Raw genomic sequence first — 15,965 nt, forward strand, 5'->3', positions numbered from 1 at the left:
GGGCCAGTACATCAGAGAGTCTTCTAATGGGGGATTTTAATTTCCCAGATATTGACTTGAATTTGTGGGTTGGTCACTCACACACTAGCAAGGCTTTTGTGAATTTATTGGATGATTGTTTTCTAAATCAGCATGTTCGGGAGGCAACTAGAGGGAGCAATACTCTTGATTTGATTATCAGTAGTGACTCTTCATGCATTAAGAATCTGCAGATACAGGAACCACTAGGAGGCAGTGATCACAGTGTGCTGAAGTGGAATTTACTCAAGGAGGTAAGTACCATCAGGGGTAAAGGGAAGGGTTATTGCTTTCGAAAAGGCGACTATGATGGTCTAAAGACAGTATTTAAATTCTATACAGTGGGACCAACTGATGATGTTACCAATAGCAAACTCAAAATGGGAAGCATTCAAAGAACTTAAAGAACTTATCTTGTTTTATAATATAAACTTGTTTTATAATATATATTATCATACCAACAAAGAAATATTGTTCAAGGTTCAGGCCTAAATGGATGTCAGATGAACTAATGAGACATATGGCAGAGAAGAAAAATGCATGGGATACATATAAATTAACATGTGACACAGAAGCCTATAATAGATATAAGTTGATCTGTAACCAAGTTACAAAGGAGGTTAGCCAGGCGAAGGCAGATTACGAGAAATCTTTGGAACACAGTGGGCAACACAGTATAGTGTAATGATTGAAATACTCAATTTGTACACAATTTGAGTAGTAGGCAACTTACAAAAGAGCAGGAAGGAGTTTTAAATCTAGGCCCTAAGTTCACGCTTGTACCTTCCAAACCACCCATTGCGGAGATAGCAATGTGTATTGAACGGGCAGTTTGTAAGTTACTGGAAGCCTTAGCCAGTGAAATCCGTGTGAAGTTAGCCGCTATTTGAGCCAAGTGAGGAAAGCACCACCGAATCTTAACTTTAGTCAAAGGAGAGCGTTAGAAGAGTTAAGAAGAGATGATGGAATTGTAGCGTTGCCCGTGGACAAGGGAAGATCTACGGTAGTCCTAAACAAAGAAGATTATGAGAAAAAAGCATTGGAGCTTTTACAGAATAATAATACTTATAAAGTTATTCAAAGAAATTCGTTAGTTGCCCTGGAGCAACATGTTAATAAATTGGTGCAGATTTGATTAAAGGAAGACAAGATTTCAAAGGAGACATATTGGTCTTTGCATGCTACTGGATGCTAACTCCCTAGGTTCTATGGATTGGCGAAAAGTCACAAGACAGAAGTCCCTCTTAGACCCATTGTCTCATTTATAGGCAGCCCCACATATGCCTTGTCAGGGTATTTGGCAAAATTGATTTCGCCTGTAGTGGGTCAGTCTGACTACGTCATTAAAGACAGTAAAGAGTTTGTGAACGATTTGATTATAGATGAAAATGAGATTATGATTTCTTTTGACGTTGTGTCATTATTTACATGCATTCCTATCAAGCATGGAGTTTATTGTGTGAGAATGGAATTGAGTGACGATGTCTCTTTGGTTAACAGGTCGCCCTTAAGTATAGAGGACATTTGTTCAGGTGTAGAACTATCTGGCCACCACCACAATGGTGTTTAAAGGAGTCATGTACAAACAGGTTCACGGTACAGCCATGGGTTCTCCCATTAGTGCCATCATGGCCAATCTGGCCATGGAAGAGTTAGAAAGTAGAGTTTTTGATGAGTTCCAGTTTCCCATGAAGAAATGGAAAAGGTACGTTGACAATACTTTCACAGTGGTCCAAAAGGGGAGAGAGGAGGATGCACTTCATTGGCTTAATAGCTTCTCCCAATTTATAGTTTACCTCAGAGGTGGAGACAAGTGGCACCCTTGCATTTTTGGATGTATTGATCTCTAGGATAGGCCATAGGCTAAAAACTTTGGCTTTTTAAAAAAAACCTATGTGTAGAGGTCAATACACCCACTACAGTTCAGCACAAGCTGGACAACATAAGGATAGTGTGGTAAAAGCTCTAGTAGATAGAGCAGCATCACACTGTACTACTTCTGAGGATAAAGAATGTGAAATTAAACGGGTCACAGCAGACCTTAGAAAATGTGGATACCCCCCAGAGGATCGTGGACAGATACAGTAAAGGAATAGTGTCAACCGTAGGGAACCGTTTGTTCCTGTGGCTACCGCATACATTCCTTACTATCTGGGCATTACTGAGCGGTTAACCAGAATTTTACGGGGTTTCAAAACACGCTGTGTGCAGCTTCCCGGGTGGAGGTTGCACACAGTTGTGTCCCAGGTAAAAGATTCAGTTACAAAGGACCTTAGTAGTGGAGTTGTTTATAGGATAAAATGCCCGGAGTGTGGGGAATGTTATTCCCCACAATCCGGGGAATGCATGGATTCTGGGACCATAAATGGCCCTAAGAATATGGCTCGAGAGCCTACAAATCTATTCATCCAACAACAATACCATGAATAGGGATAGGGGTGTGTGTCTGCATCCCCTATTTGAAACTATTGTCCTAAGTACAGATGAACGGTTTTACTTTGCACGCTCCCGAGCTATTTCCGCTTCCAGTTCTGACCATGCGCCGATGGAACCACGTGGTGAAATACCGTGAGCCTGTTATATATAAGGAAGATTTATTACTGTTGAGGAAGATTTGTTGCCAGAAGATTTATTACTATTGAGGAAGGAAGCTGATGCTTCCGAAAGCTACAGGTTTTATCGCTTTTAATCCAGTTTATTTTAGGTAATTTTAATTTTATCACAATGATTTTATTACAGTTTTAATCCTTGTATAGTGTATCATAGTAGTTATACATTAAATTTTATTGTAAATATGCTATTTTAATTTGTTATTATTTGGTTTTTTAGGAACATTAGCAACTAAGGCCATATTGCTCTGGGGATATGCGGTGGTCATTCCTGACCTTTCCGCATCCTCCATATTTGGTGGTCACAAACCCAGGTCTAATCAAGAAGCGTGTGCTACGCACTGCTGTTCCTGCCCACCTGGCTACAGAGGCGCCATTTTAATTTGTAAATTCTAGTCACAGTAAAGAGCTATTTCAATTAATGGTTGGTGTATGAGCTTATTTATCTTCGAGACATAAATTTACCCAACCTTAGAGGCATTTTTCAGGATTGTACAGAGTGAACAGCTGTTTCGAAAAAAAGTAATGTTGAGAGCGAAAGAGAAAACCAAGTTTTTTGCAGAGGAAGCAATATTTGTAATATACTTGTGCCAAGAGAGATTAGAAGTCGGAGTAATTCCCAAAAGAGATATATCATCTTGCCTAGAAATCACAGTGTTGCCAAAGCTAAGCATAGGAGCAGAAGAATCCTTTTTGCAAGATATAAGACAAGAATGAGTTTTAGAAGGATTGAAATAAACTAAGTTGTCTTTGCCCCACTGGAGAATTACCTGTAGATTGGCATTTAGGGAATTGGTTGCGGATATTTGAGAAGTTGAAGCTGATTGAGCAGAGCAAGGTTTCTCAAAATGGATAGTGGAATGCAATGTGCTATCATCAGCGAAACTATGGATAGAATTTCTGTTCAATGGAATAAGGTCATTAATATACACGATGAAAAGAGTGGGGGAAAAAACTGAACCTTGGGGGACACCAGCATTAGTGAAAAAGTTAGCAGCCAAGAGCCATCTACCATCACACTCAGTGAGTGGTCAGAGAGAAAACTGGATAACTAATTACAAAAAACAGTTGGCAAACCATAAGATGGAAGCTTGTTTAGAAGACCTTTATGCCAAACACGATCAAAAACCTTTGGGCTGTCAAGATCAACTGTTTGTGTTTCACCGAACTTTTCCATTGAATTTGTATATTAATGGGTAATCCAGAATATCACCAGTGGATCGATATTGACGGAATCCATACTTGCAATCATTGATCAGATGGAAGGTTTCTAGATAGTTTTAGAGTTGGCAGTTAATTGATTTCTCCATTACTTTAGAAAGAGTAGAAGTATTTGCAATGGGACGATAATTGAATGGGAGGGATTTGTCACCCTTTCTAGGAACTGGCTGGATATGAGCAAATTTCCAAGCAGAAGGAAAAACACCTTTGGAATAAGAAAGCAAAAAAGCTGGTGAAGAACAGGAGTAAGTTCAGGAGCAGATTTTGAGAATAAGTGGAGAAATACCATCAGGACCCTGGAGCTTTCTTAGCATCAAGATTTGTCAAAATCCTTCTGACATGCTTTTGATTGAAGACGAAAGGATACATTGAATGGAGTGTGCTGGGAATGGTGGAAGGTATTTTACCGAGATCATTTATACATAAGTTGGAAGAAAAATGGGATGCTAGAAGGTCAGCTTTATCCTTGGCAAAAGTGACAATAGAACCATCTGGTTTTGACAGAGGTGGGAGCAGAGATGGGAAAAAGTTGTGGCCAATAGCTTTGGCATGAGACGAGAATGCTCGGCTACCATTAGAGAAGGTGCCTCCGAAGCCAAGTGGGCAGGAGCATCAGTGCGTAGCACATGCTTCTTGATTAGACAGGGGTTCAAGCCTGTGACCACCAAATATGGAGGATGCGGAAATACCACCGCATATCCCCGGAACAATATGGCCTTAGTTGCTAATGCACCTAAAAACCAAAATAACAACAACCACCATTAGGGAAGAAGCAAGTTTTTTACTCTTAGCCTGTTCAAAATCTAGTTTGGACTGATTAATAAATGTGTTACAATTGTTGGGAGCTCTGGTGTTGACAGAAAATGAAACTGAAAAATTGGAAACTAGCCAGTTACGATATGCAACATTCTTCTCTTGAACAGCCTTAGCACATTTATTGGAAAACCAAGGTTTAGATAAAGGACGAGATTTTAAGGTGGAGTGTGGAATAAAAGATTTCATTGGTACAAGGATAATTTCACTGACACAATCTAGCAAACATTGTCATCAGAAGTCACCATTGTCAAACATTGTCACCATTTTGCATTCTTGTAATGCCAGACAACACAAGGTTGGGAATAGCTAGGAGATAAAGGCTCCATTGGAGAAGACACAACCAAGTCGTGATCTGAGGTGCCTAAAGGACCACTCACTTCGACCATGTACTTAGAAGGGTTGTTTGTGAAAAAAAGATCAATCATGTTGGCTGTATAGTTAGGATTGTCCGGTTCTTGTAGGTAAATGAACAATCTGTGCGAGGTCATTAGTAATTGCAAAAGCCTTGGCATCTCGACCAGCTGGGTCTGTGTTACTAGAAAATAGAAGCCAGCTGGAGTTGTGAACATTAAAATTACCTCACTGTTAGGAATGTTGGACTGAAGAAAGTCAAGTTGCAAAGAGAGGAAGTCAAAGAGTTCCAAGTGATTAGTGGAGGTGGGAGAATGGTAGAGACAACTGATGAATTTGACAGAATGAGGTAGAGAGATTTTAAGTCAGAGAAGTTAAAAAAGAGCAGATTCCAAATTACCAAGTTTCTGATATCAGAACGGACATATGCCCAAGTACCATCTTTGTGATGAAAGGAATCATACAGCGAATAATTTGGACAACTGAGATGAGCATTGATTGACTCAACCAATAACTGAGATTCTCTCAGAAAAAGTACATGGGGTTTCGCAGACTGCAAATGGAAATGGACATCATTGAGATTATGGAGGGTTGATTCAGCCTTTTGATAACGATTTTGACAGTCCTTTAAAACTGCAAAATTCCATGCCGCCCCAACGGTTGTGTTCTATTTGTTTTCCCTGCTCATGGACTGTCGCACAGCATCGCAATTTCCATTGCAGTAAAGTGAGCTGCAAAACTGTCAAGTTGATCTTGTCCCATTCCTGCTGGCAGACTTTCTATAAACCTTCAACAGTTCTGGGGCGGCGGTTTCTGAGAGCCCTTTTCAAAAGTCCTAATGCGCAAAAATCTATCAGTGTGGCATTAGGTGATTTAACAGGTATATCTTAAAACAGAATCGAACGAATACCTGTCGCCACTTCCATTCTCTGCAAAAAAGCATGGGTGGAACGTGACACGTGGCTGGATGCCTTATCCTGGTGCACCCAGACTTTTTTCAGTATCAGAACCATACAATGTGGGTTTGTTTGTTTGTTTGTTTGTTTGGATTTTTTTGGCGCATTAACAACTACGGCTATAATGCGCCAAGACTAGGTAATATTTAAAATTTTTTTTTTTAAATTCTCGGTGACCTAATTAGTAAGGCCACCATGTCCAGATATATAATAACAAAGATATAAAAAATAAATCAATAAAAACGTAACAGTAGCATAAATTAAATACAATTAAAAACTTTTATTAATTTAAAATAGCTAAAAACAGCAGACACGTTGTCATTGTCAGATAAAATCTGACTGAGTGTATACGGCTCAGTCAGATGGTTAAAAGCGGTAAGACGGATATTGCTAAAATCTGGACAGTCAATTAAAAGGTGTCTAATCATTAAAATTGTGCCACAGGACACACACATAGGAGGGTCATCAGCCCTCAACAATGTGGGTATTTCACTTTCAAAGAATGGCTGTAGAACTGCAGTCTGGTAATACACTGAGTTGACTTTCACAATTTTAGCGACTCTACACAACTCAAATATGCCGTTATAACAAAAGCTGGCTACAACCACAAAACCTTGGCCAAAACTTTCCTTGCATTGGCCTCCCATATTGGAAAAGACCTTGTCACACTGTGGATGGTAATAATGCCCGAATTTTGTTGAAATTGGAGAGGTATACCCATGCTTCATCCAGTGTTGCTTCTAATATCCACCTTTCAGCTGCCAGATATTTTTCGTAGAGTTTTCGAGCATTGACCTGCCGCTCTGCAATGTGCCTTGCTCCTAGGTGGTGTATATGGGCCTTGTGCTTCTCGAGGCGCCTCCGTAGCCAGGTGGGAAGGAGCAGCAGTGCGTAGCACAAGCTTCTTGATTAGACCGGGGTTCGAGCCCATCCCCACCAAATACTGAGGATGCGGAAAGGTGACCACCGCATATCCCGCAGCAATATGGCCTTAGTTGCTAATGCTCCAAATAACTAACTAACTAACCTTGTGCTTCTTCTCCAGTTGCAAATTTTTGTTGATTATGTGACAAATGGTTGACTTGGATTTTCACCAAGTGACTGCACTTTTCGTACTACCTCCCTCATTCGATTAGGAGCAGGTTGCAGTTTCTTCGGTGTTTTCCGCCCACTTGCAGCAGCTTTGCGGAATTTTCCTTTGCCATTCAAAACCTCATGGATACCAAACTTTGATACACTAAAATTTTTCAAATTGCACCTATCAATAATTTTTGCATAACTTTACCATTCTTCGGAAAGTGCCTCAGAAATTGGACCCATGGTAACACTTCCAACCATGGGTCCAATTTCTGAGGCATGTCGACATTAAAACAACTTCTACAACTGATGCACTCATTCATAAAGTTTGGGACTGCGCCTGCACGAAAAAAAAATTTACATTGCTGCCATACGTCACAAGCAGGATTAATATCAAAATCATTATCATAAGGCTGAATCTACCCTCCGTAGAACTGAGACCACATATATTTGTGAAATGAACTAGCAAGTGTTTGAGAGGTTTAGATCTTTACGCAGATGCACGCATTTGTTGGTACTATTTGAAAAGTTTTGTTTCAAACTCCTTATGTTATGCACTACAAATTTGTTTCCTGTTGGTTTTTTTTGTCACTGCTCCAGTTTGATCAATTTGCGTTTCAATTTTTTTCAATTTTTTGGTATTGTAGACAAAGTAGGGATTGTATTCTTTTGCAGTGTCAGTTTTACCCCTTCCATCCTCAACCTCTTCTATCATTTTCAGTTTAGGCTTAATTCTCTCCATCTATGCTCTGTAACCATAACTGCTAGATAAGGTTTAATATAAACAGACATTGAATTAATTTAATGACACAAGCTCCTTTTAAAAATTTAATGACACAAGATCCTTTTAAAAATGGCATAAAAAATGGATTATAGCAAAACGCTCTTTGAGCACAGTGCACCAATTGCAACTGATCCGCAATTGATGTTTTTCAGAGTCTATTTATGTTTAAACTATCAAAGCTGGCTTTTTTTTTTTTAACATTTTGGGAAACACTGAACTGAATGGTCACATTCATGCTGCATGCTGGTTTGGGGCCATAATAGAATATGTATGCTGAGCTGTTTGTATTAATCATTCAAAATAGCATTATTTCTCTTGGGTTTAAAGTGGACTTTATAATGTATTAACACAAATTGTGTAGTAAATGAATATGTTTTCGTAGAAAAGCCCATCCTTTGACTGGATAAGCTTTTCTGCGTAAAGGGCGGGAACGCTACATGCTTTGTGCAAACAAATGAGAATTTTATATAAACATAGTTCCTATTAATAAGATTCTACTATATACATATTTTTTTTTGTACTCTTTCTGTAAAAATATTTTCATTACTTCTGTTATACCTATTTAATTTAATATGAGATTTATTATAATAATTTTCAGTAAATTGTAAATGTGTGAGTTGTAAAGTTTTAATTATGTACATTGCAGGGAGGAAGCAGTAAAACAACTGGTAGTGTATTATCCTTAGTATTTGATATTTCTGGAAAACTCTTGTGGGCTGGAGATGATAGGGTATGTAATATGTTTCCATAACTGTTTTCAGTATAACTTCATATTCCTTACCCATAAATTTTTTTTATTTGGATTTGCTTTCTTTAACCATACTGTAATAGTTGTGGCCCATTTAAAACACACTGTGACATTGGACCTGAAAGTCCCAGTTTTTTTGTTTTTCTTTATTATTTATTTATGAAGAAAGTTTATATATATATACGCGAGATATTTATTTTAAACTATAAAGCTGTAACCGTAACCAACTAAGGGCCCTAACCGTCCCAATATATAGCTAAGTCATACTAATTCCAGTATTAACAAAATAAACAATCAATATAATAATCAATATTACCATAATGTCATTACTGAATAAGGCTTACATCAAAAGACACATCATCATGGGGCTAGTGCATCTCAATATATGCCATCAATAACAACTTGAGCTATCTGTTTCTGCTAGTTACATGCCAGCCATACCATATTCATATATACTAAATATAATATACATAATAGCTTTAAGATTAAATTTAAGTAACTAAAAGAGTTAATGCAACCAAAATAAATACATAATAAAAGATTAGATCGGCAAAATATAACTGCTAGCCCTACATATAGCCAAACTCTTAAACATTTATGAAATATTTACACAAGTATTTCTGTTTCTGTAGCAAAATGGACAGGAGGAAAGAATAGTGAGGGCATAAGCCCAAAATTAGGTGAAAGGAATAAGCAACAAGTGTAGCAATAGTACCTCAATCTCCCTCGAATTACTCTAATAGATTTTGAGGCATAAGATAAAACAGTTAGATAGCATAAAAGATAAAAGTAAAGGTAAAGACAGCAAACTACTTTGGAAAATTACCGGGGGTGTAAATCTCCGTCCCTTAGCAGGGTTCCTAGTAAATTCGTTGTGTAAAGAAACTTGTACTAATCCAATTAAGAATGAAGGACTCTAATATAGAATTAAGGTTAAAGTTAAATGCCATAATAATAGAAAAGCAAGCCAAGCCTAGAGAACAAAGTCAAATTAACAAAGCAAACTTTTAACGATACAACAGAGCAGAGCAAACAGAACGTGAATATACCCAAGCTACTGCGTGAAGTGAAAGAAAGTTCAAAGCTCCCTCTACTGTAATAAGCAATTACGGAAAAAAGTATCCTCCAATTGAAAGCATTGTGGACATAAGCGACCTCTGGACAAAAAAAAAAAAATTATTCCTTCCCATAGACCAACCATGTGTACAACTTTTTCAGAGCGTAAGACACAGATCAATAGCTCTATGAGAAGTGCCTAATATGTACATATATATACATAAGCTCAGAATAAGATATCAATTTAGTAAATCTTCAACTTCCTAACTAATAGTATGAGGGCAGATATTATTATGCCATAGTTTTATAGCTATGTAAATAGCTCTACATAAGTACTTAAATATAAATTTAAGAGGGAAACCATTTTTTCTCAGATTGTTAATAAATTCTGTCAGAGAAACTACAATATTATCTGGACTATTACATATTCTAATTAATCTTAATCCTTGCAATAGAATTATATTGCTATGAATTCTGCGGGATATGTTTGAATGCCATTGTGTGAGATTTAGAGTCTCAAAATTAAAATCTCTACATTTATCATGTACTTTAGTAACTACATTATTTGATGTAATTTTAATATCAGTATCTAGATATGTGTCTGCCAGAAAACTCTCTTGTGGGTAGTAACATTAATATGCATAAAATCAAGCATATACAGTCAGAATTGAATAATGGGCATAAAAATGATCTTAAATTTAGAAGTTGCAATAAAGAGTTATGTCTTACATGTCCAATAATGAGCCCTTCGCAGTTAGATACTGAAGTGATTAACTTCCCTGCTTTTTTGCCATGCTAGTGGGGCGGTTTATTTAATCAAATGTGGTGATTGTGATGCCAAATATGTAGGACAAACAGGTGAGCCGTTGCATTTGAGAATTAATGTTCATAGATTCCATCTTAAGTCTTTCAGGAACAAAAATGATATTGAGCTACAGCACTTTCAACTGCATAGTTTTAATAATATTTCCATCTCTATACTCACCATTGAAGGTAAATATAATGAAAGGGTTGGTTTAAAAAACTTGCATATTCTGAAGCAACAATCTCTTTATCCTTATGGACTGAAAGCAAGTGTACGGACAATGCTTTACAGGTTATAAACAGGATCAATGTATGTACAACGCATTCCAACTGGTTATAACAGGGGCGGTTAGACGTTACAGTAATAAGAGCATACATGTGCATAGCAATAAAGATTTATTTAAAGCAGATAGAGTAGGTAATTTTTCGGATTTGATAAAGACTTGGGATCAACCTATAATCAGTATTAAGTTGATTCTTGGTTTTTGGTATAAAAGTTAGCTGGTTGAAAGCTTTGCTGAATATATGCAGGGATTATAAATTTATCAATGCACACCTGAAACATCTGCTGTTTGATATTTTTAAGTCTAAACTGAGAAATATTAAAGTAGTTACAAGGGATTTTATAAGTTTTAAGTTTTTAAATAGGGATTTAGATTGTATTAACCTAGAACAGATTCTTAACCACTTGAACTATGCTTTGCCTTTCAAGTGTAGCTACTAGATTCAGCTATGTTAAGTCTATTGGCCTGATGGTCTGTAATTACAAACAAAAGGCAATAAATCTTAAGATTACAGAGAATGAAGCCCTCTGCTTCTGCCATTTACCAGAATATCAAACTTATGTTGATGTACACCATAAACATATAATCACAGGTAACCTGAATATAGTTAAGCATGTAGAACTTGGGAGGTTGCTGTCCTATGGTTTTTAGTTTAGACCCCGTTTTAGGGCTAGCGTTAAGCAAATTCATATTGATCTGCCTAAAATTGGCCTATAAGTACAACAAGCCAGTAATGAGGCATTCCGTATGTGGACTTGTCTTACATACTAGGCATTGGTTAAACAGATTAATTGTAAGTTCAAACGGTATGATAAGGACATGATCTTTGACTAGAAGTTAATTAAGCAGCAGTTATCATATTTGCAATCTAGATTTATTATAACTACAGTTGATAAAGTGCAGAGAAGGCATAATTCAAATAGCAGAAGACTACTATAGAGAATTATACAAGGAGCAGGGGAATGATGCCAGCAGAGGGGAAGATGGATTGCAAAGTAGCAACACATACGACATACCCGATATTCTTCCTGATGAGGTAGAACATGCAGTGAAGAAAATGAAGAATCAGAAAGCCCCAGGGGAAGATGAAGTTACTGTAGAGTTGTTAAAATTGGGAGGAAGAGACATAACACAAAAACTGGCAAGGCTCTTCACAAAGTGCATTAGAAAAGGTGTGACACCTAAGCAGTGGAATAACGCAATCATAGTTTTGCTGCATAAGAAAGGAGATAAATCAGAAATTGGAAATTATAAACTAATTAGCTTGTTATCCCACATCTACAAGTTGTTCACAAGGGTCATTACTAACAGATTAGAAAGAATACTTGCTGAGAATTAACCGAAAGAGCAAGCTGGCTTTAGGACAGGATTCTCAACTATGGATCACCTTCACGTAATATCACAGCTAATGGAGAAAGCAAATGAATATAAAACACCATTATGCCTGGCATTTGTGGATTATGAAAAGGCATTTGACTCCATACAGCATAAGGCAATGTTTCGGGCACTGGAAAGACAAGGCATAGATGCCCCATATATTATGATTTTGAAGAAAATATATGAGAACGCTACCTCCTTTATTAGACTAGACAAAGATAGCAGGAAATTCAAAATTGAGAAAGGAGTTCGACAAGGACACACAATATCTCCAAAGCTGTTTACTGCTGCCCTTGAGGAAGCTTTCAGAAGATTAGACTGGTTGCAGAAGGAGTCAATGTGAACGGAGAGTACCTAAACCATTTACGATTTGCAGATGACATTGTGGTCATAAGCCACGATCCCAAAGAATTAGAGGAAAATTTTAATCAGTTATGCACAGTTAGTAAGGATTTTGGACTAAAGATGAATATGGCTAAAACAAAAGTAATGATGAACAAGTATGCCACAGAAAGGGAAATAATGATTGAAGTAGCAGTAATTGAAAAGGTGGAGTCATATACTTATCAGTTATAAAAAAATGGCAAAACTTATTCAATCTAGGACCAACTATGGGCCAGATTGAAAACGTGAATGTGACTAGGGCTCTAAATCTTGTCCAATTGAATGCTCAAAGAGCAAGAGCCATTGTAGATCAGAACAAACTTAAATTGGAAGAAAATAATATAGATATCTTGGTACTCCAGGAACCCTACACACACATATGGGTAGGGTTCAGCGATACCCAAGAGGCTATAAAATAATAGAATACACCTCAGGTGTCCCTTCTACAGCAATAGTAGTTAAAAATACTGACCTTACAGTCACAAAGGTGACTGTAAGGTCAGTATTTTTACTTCTCCTTCTCCTCTGCTCCCCAGTGGGAGTGTGTGTGCCCATATCACCAGTGCTGTAGGACAGTTTTATATTATTTCACTATATTCCAGACCAGGTGAAGATATAAATCCAACTATTGAATACCTACAAGTAGTCACAAACTTGCTACCTACTGCAAATATCATAGTGTGTGCTGATGTCAACTGACGGTCAGCCTTATTGGCATAGCCGTACGGAAGACAGAGCAGGCACACACAATGGCCAGATACTTTCAGACTACATAGCCACCTCACCCTTTCAAGTGCTAAACCAACCAAATAACCTCCAACTTTTAGCAATACCATATGGGAGAGTGACATTGATGTTACTCTTGCCACCAATTCAATAGCTTATAAAATCACAGACTGGTGTGTCCAGCCAGCCTGGACTACATCAGATCACAGAGCCATTTCCTTCAAACTAAACAGGCAATTACAAACAACCCAACATTCTCTGTTGGATATCAAAAGGTATAACTATAAAAGGGCAAACTGGCAGATTTTTGGCTGAGTTACCACTGGCTGAGTATAGTCAGCCCCGAACTGACTATACTCAGAAGTAGGGTACACCAGGCAAGGAGACATTTTCAAAGAGCCAGAACACCTTGGCCACAAAATGAGGTGGATGCACTGAGAGATTCTTATAGAACTCTCAGGAATCAGTATACAGCCCTCATAAGAGACAAGAAAAAGGAATGCTGGAGGCACTTGGTAGGAACTATTGGAAACAATAACGGATGAGGACGAGAGTTGCCGGTGCGGAGTTTGGAACGGCTGAGGACAAGAGTTGCCGGTGCGGACGTGCCTTTCTGCCGCTCTTGGAACAGAGAAGTTTTTTTTTATTTATTTTCTGCTTTATTAGTTTAAATTGACAAATTAACTTATTTTCTAGAGTAGCTTTATATTCCTATTTACGGTACTTAAGTTTAAAGTAACTTAGATAGAGATTTTGTAGGTATTACTTAGTATCGGAAAGGGTATCAAATCCACGTGTTTACCGTTCGTAAATAGTCGCCATTGTTACGGGAAAATTAATCAGTAAAATCTAGTAATCTTGTCGAACTTCATTGGCAATTAAATTGTACTTTTAACTATACATATAACCACTTAGGTTACGTAACATAAATAATTTGTAAAAATAAATAATTAATACATAACTTGATACGGAAGTTATATAAAGGGATTTCGTAGATAACACTCGTTACTGAAACAAATATTCATAGATAACCTCGTTACTAAAACATAAATATTTTGTAGATAACACTCGTAGATTTCGTAGATAACACTCGTTACTGAAACATTAGCATTAGCATTAGTAGAGGCATTTGATGCAAGAAAGCAAGCTTATGCAGCATCAGCCAAAAAAAAAAAAAAAAAAAAACCACTCCCACTTCACCCCTCTGTTTGTTCAAAATACCTGTCCAGCTGAGCCTTAAACTTATTTAGGCTATCAACTTCCACGACAAGGGATGGAAGTCTATTCCACCAACCAACCACTCGCTGGCTAAAGGCAAATTTCCGCACGTCTATCCTACATCTGTCTTTCCTCAATTTGAATTTATGCCCTCTCAGGTGATTATTCTGAGCGAGAGGAAGAATCCCATCAGCATTGAGCATGCTCAAACCATTCAAGGCTTTATACACCTCTATCAGATCACCTCGCTGGTGCCTAGTCTCCAGACACTGTAATTTGCAAATCTTAAGCCTTTCTTCGTAAGAGCACCCCTTTGTTCCATTCACTAATCTTGTTGCCCTTCTCTGTACTCGTTCCAGCAGCTCTACATCCTTCTTGAAATGAGGCCTCCAGGCCTGTATACGGTACTCTAGGTGTGGCCTGACCATTGCCTTATACAAGGGAATAATTACCTCCTTATCCCTGCTGGAAAAATTCCTGTATATCATTGACAATACTCCATGAGCTACTCTTGCAGCCCGTCTGCACTGCTCAGAGAACTTCATATCTGCCTGCACAACCACCCCCAAGTCCCTTTCATTCTCTACCACTGTCAGTGTAGTACCACAGAGTTGATACGTTGCTCTGGGGTTGCTGTTTCCCATGTGTAGTACTTTACATTTGTCAATGTTAAACTTCATTTGCCACCTCTCAGCCCATCTGCTCAACCTTTCCAGATCCTGTTGCAGCAGCATAGTGTCAGTAGTGTCCTTGACAACCCTGCCTACCTTTGTATCGTCTGCAAACTTCGACATTAAGCTTGATATACCATCATCAATATCATTTATGAATACAGAAAACAATAATGGACCCAACACTGAGGACTCCACTAATAACATTAGTCCACGACGAGCAGTGTCCATTGATTACCACTCTCTGTCTTCTCCCCCTCAGCCACCCTGTGGCAATTTGCCTCCAATGTTACACTGCTCCAATTTGTGCAGCAGTCTTCCATGTGCAACAGTATCAAAAGCCTTTCTAAGATCCAAGTATATAATATCAAAGTTATTCCCTGCATCCAGTTCCTTTGTGACTGCATCATAGTATCCAATCAAATTGGTCAGGCAAGACTTCCCCTTAACAAAACCATGCTGTGTCCGAGCTATAACTGAAGTCTTGGCTAAATGATCCTGCAGTGCTTCTTTAGCTAGTGCCTCCATTAATTTTCCTGGAACAGAAGTTAAACTCACAGGTCTATAATTGCTTGTGTCAGCTTTTGATCCTCCTTTGTGAATTGGGGTCACATTTGCACATCTCCAGTCTATGGGTACCTCCCCTGAGACCAAGGAAGCTCTCATAATTATGGCTAAGGGTTTGCTTACTTCCTTTGCTGCCTCCTTTAAATGTTTCGTAGATAATACTCGTTACTGAAACATAAATATTTCGTAGATAACACTCGTTACTGAAACATAAATATTTCGTAGATAACACTCGTTACTGTAACATAAATATAGCATTATGACTGTGTTGGGATACAAGTTTAGGATTTAATTTTAT

General features: G+C 37.9%; 1 protein-coding gene across 1 annotated transcript in view; it reads left to right on the forward strand.

The window, feature by feature from the left end:
- Window positions 1–15,965, forward strand: part of LOC150083090 (WD repeat-containing protein 13-like) — a 376,518-nt gene that overhangs the window by 250,475 nt on the left and 110,078 nt on the right. Inside the window, exon 10 of the mRNA XM_090377026.1 lies at window positions 8,479–8,562. Within this exon, the coding sequence (XP_090233152.1) occupies window positions 8,479–8,562 (84 nt within the window). The remainder of the gene's footprint in view (window positions 1–8,478; window positions 8,563–15,965) is intronic.

This window comes from Mastigoproctus giganteus, chromosome 7 (genome assembly GCF_048544385.1).
Source record: "Mastigoproctus giganteus isolate SK-2022 chromosome 7, ASM4854438v1, whole genome shotgun sequence".
Classification (NCBI taxonomy): Eukaryota; Metazoa; Arthropoda; class Arachnida; order Uropygi; family Thelyphonidae; genus Mastigoproctus; species Mastigoproctus giganteus.